Source organism: Trachinotus anak, unplaced genomic scaffold, assembly GCF_046630095.1.
Source record: "Trachinotus anak isolate AG129_WGS33_773 ecotype Australia unplaced genomic scaffold, CSIRO_AGI_Tana_v1 ptg000007l, whole genome shotgun sequence".
In the NCBI taxonomy this organism is placed as follows: domain Eukaryota; kingdom Metazoa; phylum Chordata; class Actinopteri; order Carangiformes; family Carangidae; genus Trachinotus; species Trachinotus anak.
The window spans coordinates 3,383,128-3,395,448 of NW_027273858.1; the positions used below are offsets into that span (position 1 = coordinate 3,383,128).

A 12,321-nucleotide genomic window follows, 5' to 3' on the forward strand; every position below is an offset into this window, starting at 1 on the left:
TCTGAGTGATTTGAATAAAAATACAGCCGATTTCAGGTAAACAGTCAGAGAAACCAAATCCTGCAAGGTTGGATGGTGGGTCCAGGTGGGCGGGGCTTGGTTCATGGCTGAGAGCAGTGACTGCTTTGTTGTGACATCACAAAGTTACAGAAGTCCTGATGACACATTTTAAGGCTCAGTTTCTGAATACAGGCTGTGTTAATTTCTCTGTGGACTGAGGCTTTGACACTTTGACAGTATTAATAAAGAACCTAGACCTGCTTTATAATAAAAAAGACATGGACATCTACCTTTATTCAATATGAGACCTTAAAAAAAAAAGAAAAAGAAAAAAAAAAAGTTCAAGTTGCTGCCATTTTTTATCTACTTACTTTCTTTTTGCTTTATTAACCATCATTGTCACTGACTACCTTGATGCTGTAGTAACATTCTTGGCACTGGTTGAAAGCTGAACCTAAAAGACAGTGCACATCTTTCTAACCTTTTATCTTTTACCCTGTCTCTGTCTATTAGAACCTGTCTGTGTGTCCAGAGGATGAGTCTATAATCATGTCTTCATTTGTCAACACTATGACCTCTCTCAGTGTCAAACAAGGTAAACCTTTACTTTGTACTGTCAAAACCTAGAGAAGGAGCAGCAGTGACAACAGGACCAATAGCAATATTGCAGTAGAGCTACATAGTGGCAGCACTGATAGTAGAAAAGGTGGCAGCGGCAATAATTCATACTTGTGATAGAGGGTCTTAGTTACCGGAATCTTGTGTAGTGTTCAGTCAGGATGCTTTAATGATGTGTGTGATTTTTTTTTTTTTTTTTTTTTTTTTTTTTTTTTTGCAGTGGAGGATGGAGAGGTGTTTGACTTCAGAGGCATGAGGCTGGACTGGTTCAGGCTGCAGGTGCGCACACAAATCTAGAGTTTAAATCCTTTCGAAACTCATTTCTAAAGGTCAGAGAAGCTCTGTCGGTGCAACATGGTTTCCAGGACAACGGAAACACATTTTTCACAGTCTGTATTTTTCACCGCACATCTTGTGTATCTCTATTTAATGGAAAAATTATACTAAAATACAGTAACTCAAGGTAGAGCAAGTTAAAAGATTGTTGCGTTCAGTCACAGAGTTTTACTACGTGTAACTAAACCCTCCATCTCTTCCTTTCTATCTCTTCACACTCTCCTCCATGTTGTTGTCTCTGTAGGCCTACACAAGCGTCTCTAAAGCCAGTCTTGGTATCGCTGATCACAAGGAGCTCGGTAAAATGATGAACACCATCATCTTCCACACAAAGATGGTGGATTCTCTGGTGGAGATGCTGGTGGAGACGTCAGACCTTTCCATTTTCTGGTGAGACACACACACACACACACGCTAACCTATACATGCAAACAGAAACTCAAACAAGGCACAAGTAGCAGGATGAACTGCGAGACGTGAAGTGATTTTAGGATATTTTAATACAATGATTCTACTTGAGGTAAATAATTTGAAGCATGTCTTGTTTTATTTATGTCCTCCTGTGTGTGTGTGTGTGTGTGTGTGTGTGTGTGTGCGCGTGTGCGTGCGTGCGTGCGTGCGTGCATGTGTGTGTGTGTGTGTAGCTTCTACAGCCGTGCGTTTGAGAAGATGTTCCAGCAGTGCTTGGAGCTTCCCTCCCAGAGCCGTCACTCCATCTGCTTCCCTCTGCTCTGCACACACTTCATGTCCTGTACACACGAGCTCTGTCCTGAGGAGGTAAATACACACACACATAACACACAGTTGTGGTTTCTGACACACAATCCATTATAATGTTTACCACATATAACATCATTTAGACACAAATGTAGACGCATAATAAGGATGACAGTCATATTTATTCTTCACTTATGTCCCTTTGTTTATTTTTCGCAGCGTCACCACATAGGGGATCGAAGCCTGTCGTTGTGTAACATGTTTCTGGATGAGATGGCCAAGCAGGCCAGGAACCTGATCACTGACATCTGCACTGAGCAATGTACACTCAGCGACCAGGTAGGACCACACACACACACACACACACACACACACACAGCTGATTTAAAGGAGCAGTTAGATATTTTGGAAAATCCACTTATTTGCTTTCTTCAGAGAGAGAGAGGAGAAGATCAAGACCACTCTCAATTCTGTGAATAAAAGGCCACAACCAGCAGCTGGTTAGCTTAGCTTTGCATAAAGACAGGAAACAGCTAGCTCCTCTAAAGCTCACAAATTAACACATTATTATCTCGTTTGTTTAATCCATACAAAAACCAAAGTGTAAAACTGGCAAATCACTGTTTTATATGGAGTTATGTTCTGGACCAGTTGGCAGGTCTGTTGCATTGCTGCCTCTGCCAGCACTATCTGTCTACGGAGAGTTTGCAGGATACTTGAATGTTGGATTTCTCTTCATTTTTAATTAATTTCAGATTTAATTTTGACAGAAATGGCACCAAAACACCACTGTCTCCACATGCAGCTGCTAAAATGGTTAAAAATACAGTATATTTATATATCTTTTTATGTCTGTGTCATATTCAGATTTAGCCAAGACACAGAAAACCATAGTGGAAGGTGTCAGTTTTATGTAATGTAGGCTCTTTTTTCTGTTTGTTTTTGCTGCAAGATGCACGTCATGTGAAAAATAGGCGAGACGCTGAATCTGTAGATCAGGCGATGCAGCTGTGAGGCAGTGTGCTCGCTCTAATCTGTTAACATGTGCGCCACGATGAAAAACAAGACGTTCTGCAGCCGCCACACAAACGCGACGCGTCCTGCCACACAGGACGCGTCACGTTTGTGGTTGAAGCAGCTAGTTTCTAAAGTCTTAAAGTTTTCTTAACGTATCCTTTTAAATTCAAAGTTCTACAAATGAATTCTCTGATGTCACAAGATTTGACACAGCAGCAAGCGAGAAACAAATGGACTTTTATACACCCGTTACAAGCTGTCACTTTAATGTTGTGATTCCTTTGTTGATGCAAGTCAGTAAAAGCTGCTTAAATTTATCTGTATCAGTCCACTGGTTTCACTTCTTACTTTATATAGAAGAACATCAGCCAGGACGTCAATAATCTGTCTCTTTGTTTCTGTCTTTCTCTTTTCACCTGTCTCTCTCCTCTTCTTCTTCTTCTTCTTCTTCTTCTTCTTCTTCCACTTGTCTTTCTCCAGCTGCTTCCCAAGCACTGTGCAAAAACCATCAGCCAGGCCGTGAACAAGAAGAGCAAGAAGGCAACGGGGAAGAAAGGCGAGCCGGAGAGAGAGAAACCAGGAGTGGAGAGCATGAGGAAGAACAGGCTACTGGTCACCAAGTTAGTAACCACAGACAGAAGAATTCTTGATCTGTTTTTGTCTCTTTCTGTTCTTTGTCTCTCTTCATTAATTAGTCATTACTGTTGTTTCTGTCATAGTTATTAATAATAGATTAATAGCCTTGTTTTTATTGTTGGTTTGAATTCCCATTAACACCATTAAACATGCATCTTTGTTCATGCAGTAGTAATGATAACAGCTGTTAATGCTCGTGTAAACAGCTCAGATTGTTGCCGTGTCGTTTGTACATATTGAGTCACGCTGTTGTTATTGTGCGCACTCTACAATGTTACCCTCACGTCCCCAAGTGTCAGTGGTTCTGTTTAAAGTTTTTACATTTCTGGACTTTACCCTGTTGCTGTGAAAACCCACCTTCTCCACACAGATCATTAAAAGTTTTCCAGCCGAGCCTGGTTCGACCTTCTTGTTTTGTTTTCTTCCAGTCTGGATAAACTCCACACAGCGTTATCTGAACTCTGCTTCTCCATCAACTACGTTCCCAACCTGGTGGTCTGGGAGCACACTTTCACACCAAGAGAGTACCTGACCTCGCACCTGGAGATCCGGTTTACCAAGTAAACACACACGCAGTGAAGACCTATACCCCTCAGCCCTTTGTTTCAGTTTAGATGCAGCATCTGCCTTTTTAAGTTAATTAGATATTACACAGTTAGCTATCAACAAATAGAAAACGCATCAATTCCTAGACCATCACTGTTATAGTCATCAGCATTAGTGAGCAGTGCAGAAGTCAGCATCTCTGCTTTAATCTTCAGAAGATGAGCCCTTCAGATATAAGTGATTGGAACAAAAAGGAAAAACATCCAGAAGAGGAGACTGTTCAGTTTTTCTTGTTAACGTCCAGAGAGTGATAGATGTTTAAATTTTGCCTCTGCAGGTTGTTGGTTGTGTAGATCTTGAACAGTTGCTTGTCTGTGTGTATTTGTGAGGTTTTACATGAGCTTTTGCTGACCTGACCTCCATGGCGATACTTTTTTGTTAAATCTCCGTCTGTCCCTCTGTCTCCAGGTCCATAGTCGGGATGACCATGTACAACCAGGCTACTCAGGAGATAGCCAAGCCCAGCGAGCTGCTGACCAGCGTCCGGGCCTACATGACGGTGCTGCAGTCCATAGAGAACTACGTCACCATCGACATCACCCGGGTCTTCAACAACGTCCTCCTGCAGCAGACACAGCACCTGGACAGCCACGGTGAACCCACCATCACCAGTCTGTACACAAACTGGTACGTTCACTTTAAACCTGTGAGTTTAAAAATATGCAGTAAACTAGAGCAGAGGTGTCTCCAAAAACTATTATGATCTATAAAGATTAAATACCAGAAAAGTAAAAGGTGAAGCTTTTCTTCAAGCTGGAAGAAATGAGTGCTATTTCAGAAAAATATACAAGAGATGATGCATTTAGATTGTGTTTGTACAGACTCTGGCAGCGTAAAATATCTAATCTAATACTGTAGAACCTCTCAAATATGCAGTCTGTGCTCACAGATTTCCAGTTGTGAGACACTCTTTTTATAACCTTTGATAAAACGTGTGATTTGTATTGCTCTGCAGAGTGAAATGGTTTTTAAAGTTACAGGGTTTTATTTTGTCCCTGCAGGAAATTCAGTTACAGCACAAACAACTAAATGTCAGACTTTGCTATTTTGGGAACAGAACCAGCAGGATGGCGTTGTTGGATTAAAGTTCATGAGTGTATGTTTTTTGGCTATTGTTTGTTTCTCTCTTTAAATTGAGGGCTTAGTTCAGGAGAGGAAGTGAAATGGCCTTTATGTATAAAAAAAAAAAACAAACAAGACCAAAACAATAGAAACTGGTACATTGGTGTATTAAAGAGCCACTTGCTGACTGAGAAACCTCCTACACATGGAATAAAAGATTTAGCAACATGATTACACAGTTATTTCTGAAATAAATGTGGTTTTTAAAATTCAGAAAAGGTGACATTCCTACTACTAATGAAGGATACATTAAAACGTGTAATCCATACTCAGCAAGTGTTGTGTGTGTTTGTGTATTTAGGTACCTGGAGACGTTGCTCCGTCAGGTCAGTAACGGACACATCGCCTACTTCCCCGCCATGAAGGCCTTCGTCAACCTGCCCACCGAGAACGAGCTGACTTTCAACGCTGAGGAGTACTCCGATATCTCCGGTACAAACACAAACGCACAAAATCCACAATACAAAATTGTGTTGGCATCATGGTTTCCTTTTTTCCCCCAAAACAAAATATTTGTTTGGACACCTGTATTCCAAAATAATACACATGTGCACTCATGTAGTTTATAAGCACATTATAGTCAAACAAACAGATACATGTCCTTACTAAGACATTTAGAGATTCTCCACCTGCTTTTAACAGTAAATATAAAATGTGTGGACACTAGAGGATAATTAGACTTAATTATGTGTGTGTGTGTGTGTGTGTTATTTCACAGAGATGCGTTCTCTGTCGGAGCTGTTGGGGCCGTATGGTATGAAGTTCCTCAGTGAGAGTCTGATGTGGCACATCTCATCTCAAGTTGCAGAGTTGAAGGTACACACACACACACACACACACACACACACACCCATAACTGCAGAGCTCTGCCGATACACATAAAATAAAGTTTTAACCTCACAGGACCTGCTTGAATTTAAAGGTCTAACCAGAAACCAGCACTGATTATCTAATTAATACATGATGTACATTATATCAATGTTTGTATCAACACACTGTCTTGTCCTAATCAAATAAACACATTTGAAAGTAAATACTTTCATAATTTAGTTAAAAGTTTATATGATGGATAATTAAGTAGCTTTTGTATCATGAGTGTATCAATATGTTTGTCATTGATAAACTATGATGCAATGTAATTGAAAAGCATCATAACTGATATATATATAACTCTTAACTCTGAGTAGGAAACAGTTGGTTTCTGTTTGCACATATGATGAAAAATGGCCTTGACGCAAAGTTTTGAAAATCTATTTCTTTTTAAAAGTATAAACATGAAGTCAACATAGAATTAAACACAGTTTGTGTGTTTGTCTCTGTGTAGAAACTGGTGGTGGAGAACATGGAGGTTCTGACCCAGATGAGGACGAGCTTTGACAAACCAGACCACATGGCCGCGCTCTTCAAGAAGCTCACCTGTAAACACACACACACACATATACATACATGTTTAGTAGCATTTCACACGGCTGCAAAATCCTGATAATGTGGCAGCTCTAACGTGCTAAATATCCTCTGTGTGCCTGACAGACGAATCTCCACAGGAAATAATGTGTTTGACAACTAATGTTAAACCACGATCACACTCAGAAGAGTCACATTCCTTTGCTGTGTGCTGTCTTGACTCGTTTCATGTCTGTGTAAAGCCTCAGTGTTGCTTTGAGAAGCCACATCTTTATTTTCTTGTATCTTTTAAGTTGTGTTAACACTTGATTTAAATTTGTGAAACTATTATGAGGCGACTGAAGGGCAGTTAAAAGTCAACACAAAGACAGCAGAACACAAAACAGCAAAAGCTGAAAAATAACACTCCTTAGAAAGTAAAGCTCATTCTCAGTTGTGAATTACTTGATTGAAGATTAATTAGCGAGATATTTATTGTCATTTATTCACTGATCAATGTGCTGGAACAACAGTTGTGGCTTTGTTGGCTGATGTTTGTTTTGCTGTGTGTTTGTAGCTGTGGACAGTGTTTTGAAGAGGATGACCATCATCGGAGTCATTTTGTCCTTCCGCTCCCTTGCTCAGGAGGCTCTGAGAGATGTAAGACACACACACACACACACACACACACACACACACACACACACACGTTAATTAAAGTGCAATAAATAGATGAATTTGGAAAGAAAAATATTAAAAATACGGGAGCCAATCAGAAAATGATCCTATGCTATTACCTTGAATGTGAGGTTTGTTTTCTTGCTGAGTACTGATGCTGCATCACACTCTCTCACTCTCTCCAGGTGTTATCCTGTCATATCCCTTTCCTGGTCAGTTCAGTGGAAGATTTCAAGGACCACATTCCCCGAGAGACGGACATGAAGGTGAAACACTCACAGACGTGAAAATAAAACAACCTCTGAACCTGTTGTCAGTGTCCAGATGTTGTCTTCCTCTCCTTCTGTTCTCCTAAACATTGAGTCTGTTTCCAGGTGGCCATGAATGTCTACGAGCTGTCATCAGCAGCAGGTTTACCCTGCGAGATCGACCCCGCTCTGGTAGTGGCTCTGTCCTCACAAAAAAGTGGTGAGACTCAAACACACACACGCCCAAACAAATGAGAACTGAATCCATCTTCCATCATATCCCATCTCTTGATTACCATCTTTATGCATCTGTGCAGAGAACATCAGTCCAGAGGAGGAGTATAAGATCGCCTGCCTGCTCATGGTGTTTGTGGCTGTTTCACTGCCAACGCTGGCCAGCAACGTGATGTCCCAGTACAGTCCCGCCATCGAAGGTAGGACACCCCGCTGCTGTAAAGTTTAAAGACCCCCTTCGATTAAAGATAAACCCAAAACCTTGTCAGTACAGAGAACGAGAGTTTGCATTAGCACAGCCACTAGCACTGTGTCAGCCACTGCCAGTTACAAGCTAACAAACAACATGAACAAATAAACAATGCTAACTATGCTAACCGTTATGATCCGTCTGCTGGTCTCTGATTCTGGTCTCAACAGACTCCTAATCTGAGTCCGGGTCCTCTAACCATCTTGATGCTCTCTGCTCTGTTACTCTGTTACCTGTTACTTCTTATGTGGGAAAACCATGTTAAACAAAATATTAGCAGAGGATTTTTACCTAGTTTGAAAACATATCGCCTCAGCAGCTCACCTGGAGGAGCGCATACCATTCAGACTCGGTCCTTACGCAGCAGTCTGGATTCGATCTGACTCAGGCCCTTTGATGCATGTCGTCCTCCGTCTCTCATCCCTAACTTTCCTGTCCCTTCATCATAATAAAGCCAAAAATGACCCAAAAAACTTAAAAACATGTCAGGAAAGGAAATTTAAAGTAATTCTCACCCAGATTTTCCCACAGACATAGTAAATGAGTCCCTCAGTCTGTCAAAGTAATAAAAATGTAGTTAATAGGCTATAACTGAGGATTATTGCTTGTCTTGTTTTGTTTTGTCTGATCTACAGCCCATAACTTTCAATTCACAGTAATGTGAGCCTCAGAAAAGCAGCAAATTCTCACATGCAAGCGGTGTGAGCCTATTGCTTTAAAAAAAAAGATTCAAAGGGTTAATGATTATCACAGTAGTTGCTGTTTAATGTTCTGTCCTTCAACTAATCGATTGACTAATCGTTGTGGCGAGCCTGAGAGCAGTGCAGGAGAAAATACTACACATTGTAGAGAACATAATTTACTGCATGAACGGCACGAGAGTGTTCTGCGTGCAGATGAGATGGACCTCGTGCCGCCAGATTGATTCATTTATGTGCAAACAAGCACATTTTGTCATCTTCATTATGTATATTTTTTTAAATAATGAAAATACGAATGCATTTTTAGAGGTCAGTTTACTCATTATGGCCTGTTTTAATTTTATTTGTTGGACAATGTCAGTAAAAAGATTTATTTGATTAAATAAACCTGATTTTTAGTGTAATCGAGACACAGTGTTGTAGTTAAATGAGGCTTTTGATAAGGTATCAGAGAGTTTCGTCTCAAGGATGAATTATCAAGACATGGCCTCCTAACAACCTTGAAATGAAAGGCGCCATTGTTAATAAGGGACATTTGAAAAGGATAATGAGTTGTAATGGGCTCCACCATTGTTAGTATGCAGACTGCATATTGGCCAGCAATTGGTTTTCTGACAGCACATCTCAATACAAGGCGCCAGTGCAGTCATGCGAACCATTTTGTGAGCTAAGAATTGCACGTACATATTTTAGGCTCTGACTTTTTATGCACGTCACATTCACACATAATGGCTGTCATCTGCATGAAGTACAAAAAAAAAAATGGGATCCATATTGTCTCCGCTGCACTGGGAGTTCCACCTCTGTATGTCTCAGCTGTGGGAGTTAAAGAGCCACATGTCAGAAATTAGCCCAGAATTAATTGATTTTGAAATACAGATGATGTCCCCTTATTCTCATGGTAACAGTGAGTGTTTGCTGCCCCCTGCAGGTCACTGTAACAACATCCACTGCCTGGCCAAAGCCATCAACCAGATCGCTGCTGCTCTCTTCACCATCCACAAGGGAAGCATAGAGGACCGTCTGAAAGAGTTCCTGGCTGTAAGACACACAGAAGTTATTTCATTTGTGATTAAACATGTTTTATTTGTGTGTCATTCATCGTCACCTCTGGCTGCGGTGGAGTTTTTAAAATGAAGCGTGATGTCATGGCACCACTCACCATCACATGCCTCCACACGCAGGCACCAGTTTGTTTCTGCTGGTGTGGTGGGTGCTCAAATCTGTCCCACCCCCACACCCGAGATCAACCTTCTGCTAAATCATTTGTATTCGATTGCAAGTATATCAGTACCATAGGAAATTAACAGTGACGACCAAAACACATACACACACAGAGGGACTGGAGATAAAAAGTTTAACTAAAGATACACAAGATGAACCGTAAGGATAAAGCTACGCTGTGTAGGCACAGTGTGTGCTGGCTCAGGTGGAGTGTGGTAAATGCTAGATTGGATCAGTCGGGGAGGGGGTGCTCTGTGATTGGTGGTTACAGTTTGGGGCAGGAGGCTGACAACGAAACAACCACTTCAGCTTAGTCTCTGTGGCTGATCCAGCCTAGCACCAACCTGGAGTTTGTTATCAAATCAATGAAAGTTTGGCCCCGGCTGCACGTGGCTGCCGTGGCCTGGAAGCACCCACAGTTTGGCCCCTTTGCCTCCACAGGTGCAAAATTGAACAACTTCATTTTCAATGCTTTCATTTTTCTGAAAACAGCAGAGCGGCCGTCGCAGAGCGGCCGTCGCAGTCGCAGCGTCCCTGCTCTGTCTCTGGACTTCGGCTCTTTTGTCCCTGCTGCCCGTCTCTATCACCGCTGCAGCTGATAAAACCACTGAATACACGTGGATCAGACCAGAGAAACCTACTCAGTGAAAAAAAAAAAACAACACAATCTAGTCCTAATTGTATCCTAACTGGGAAGCAGCAATTTAGAATTAAGATGTGTGAGAGGTCCTGCTGCTCCATTATCCTGTTAAAATTTCATGAATTGTCTTAAAACTGCAGCGAAAAAATTAATGGAAGCATAACGAGCGAGACACAATAAGCTGTTCTACAACTATTATTTTAATTACACTGCGCATGTGAAAGCCCAACAAGGGCAATAACTATAAACTCTCTGTGCAACACATCACTTTCATGCTCATTGCATCGTCCCTATTAAAGAAATAAATACACAAAACTGAAAAACTAAGCTCTGAAACACATTTTCCTCTGTGTGTGTGTGTGTGTGTGTGTGTGTGTGTGTGTGTGTGTGTGTGTGTGTGTGTGTGTGTGTGTGTGTGTGTGTGTGTGTGTGTGTGTGTGTGTGTAGCTGGCCTCATCCAGCCTGCTGAAGATCGGCCAGGAGACGGACAAGATGACGACACGTAACAGAGAATCTGTCTACCTGCTGCTGGACATGGTGAGAGAAAAAAAAAAACAGTAACACAATATTTTGCTGACACATGGAAAAGAGCAGCGTGCTTCTGCATTTGCACCAAAAGGAGGAGGAGGACCGTATTAATCTGTCTAATGTATTTCTGTTGTGTAACAATCTGTGTGTGTCATCTGTTGTGTTTCAGATCGTGCAGGAGTCTCCCTTCCTGACCATGGACCTGCTGGAGTCCTGTTTCCCCTACGTCCTGCTGCGAAACGCCTACCACGCCGTCTACAAACAGAGCATCAGCGCTAATGCATAGAAAAACACAGTAAACACACAGCAAAAGGCCCACCATGCTGTCTGCCATTAGCGCTCATACGACAACAAACACACACTAACAGCATACACTAAAGACAAACTAAACACACTAAACTATGCCTACAAAGCCTCAACGTACTATCCTGACAACAAAAACACCATCGGTGTCGACATGCACACAAAAATGTCGACACACATAAAACACTAAACGAGTAGCATTTAAACAAGTCCACTCGAAATCCAGAACAAATGCTGTACACTAAACTAAACGCCAAAAGAATATGAAAAAACACACAATTCATTCCACAAAGATGAAAACAACAACAAAAAAAACACTGAAATTAGACAAATATGAGCAGAAACATGAACACACAGATACACACTAGCTGGATGAAGTTGGGGGATCAGTGTCTTTATTTTAATCATTGTACTTTTTTTATGATGTTGCCAGGGACCATTACCATAGCAACACATAATATACCATATGTTTGGTTGGTATAAAAGGACAAAAATATAAATATATAGTATATATATAGTTGACACTAAAATATTCTTTTTTTTTCTCTCCTTTTTTTTCTTTTTTCGATGAAAGATTTGAATTTTTAGTGGCCAGCTGACAACTTGTATGTGGTGATGGATTTGGATGCTTACTTTGGGAATGCAAATGGCTCTGATGTGATGTGGGTTTTTTTTTTTGTTATTTTGCTTTTACTGACGAGGGCGGGTGAGGATTCCTGTGTTGATAATGAAAGACATGTTGCTTGTTAATGTAAGTTTACACTTATATACACACACACACACACACAAACGGACATCCTGAGCAGATATGAAAATACAAACACTAATCTTTCAGGAGTTCATAGTGAAAACACCCTGAGACACACACTTGTATAACATGGTGATGTTTTCTTTCTTTTTTTCTAGCTAGTCGTAAACAAACTTTTTGTGGGTAAAGATATAATATCTGTATTCTACTTTGATGTGAACTGAACTCGTCTGTTTTTAATGTTCATGTTTTGTTATTTTTATGATGACGACAATGATAATGATGATTTGCCAAATGTGTTGACACTAAACATTGTGTATCAGGGCTTGGAA

At 40.9% G+C, this 12,321-nt stretch overlaps 1 protein-coding gene across 2 annotated transcripts in view; it reads left to right on the forward strand.

Annotated features, from left to right (window-relative positions):
* nckap1 (NCK-associated protein 1) overlaps positions 1-12,321 on the forward strand; it is a 35,888-nt gene extending 23,567 nt beyond the window's left edge. For both annotated transcript variants that reach the window (XM_071479965.1, XM_071479964.1), the window contains exons 14-31: positions 514-595; positions 839-897; positions 1,199-1,344; positions 1,599-1,731; positions 1,891-2,010; positions 3,169-3,308; positions 3,753-3,884; positions 4,339-4,557; positions 5,354-5,484; positions 5,771-5,868; positions 6,377-6,470; positions 7,013-7,095; positions 7,299-7,379; positions 7,488-7,581; positions 7,679-7,795; positions 9,478-9,587; positions 10,858-10,947; positions 11,108-12,321. In XM_071479965.1, the coding sequence (XP_071336066.1) occupies positions 514-595; positions 839-897; positions 1,199-1,344; positions 1,599-1,731; positions 1,891-2,010; positions 3,169-3,308; positions 3,753-3,884; positions 4,339-4,557; positions 5,354-5,484; positions 5,771-5,868; positions 6,377-6,470; positions 7,013-7,095; positions 7,299-7,379; positions 7,488-7,581; positions 7,679-7,795; positions 9,478-9,587; positions 10,858-10,947; positions 11,108-11,224 (2,046 nt within the window). In that variant the 3' untranslated portion in view covers positions 11,225-12,321. The remainder of the gene's footprint in view (positions 1-513; positions 596-838; positions 898-1,198; positions 1,345-1,598; positions 1,732-1,890; positions 2,011-3,168; positions 3,309-3,752; positions 3,885-4,338; positions 4,558-5,353; positions 5,485-5,770; positions 5,869-6,376; positions 6,471-7,012; positions 7,096-7,298; positions 7,380-7,487; positions 7,582-7,678; positions 7,796-9,477; positions 9,588-10,857; positions 10,948-11,107) is intronic.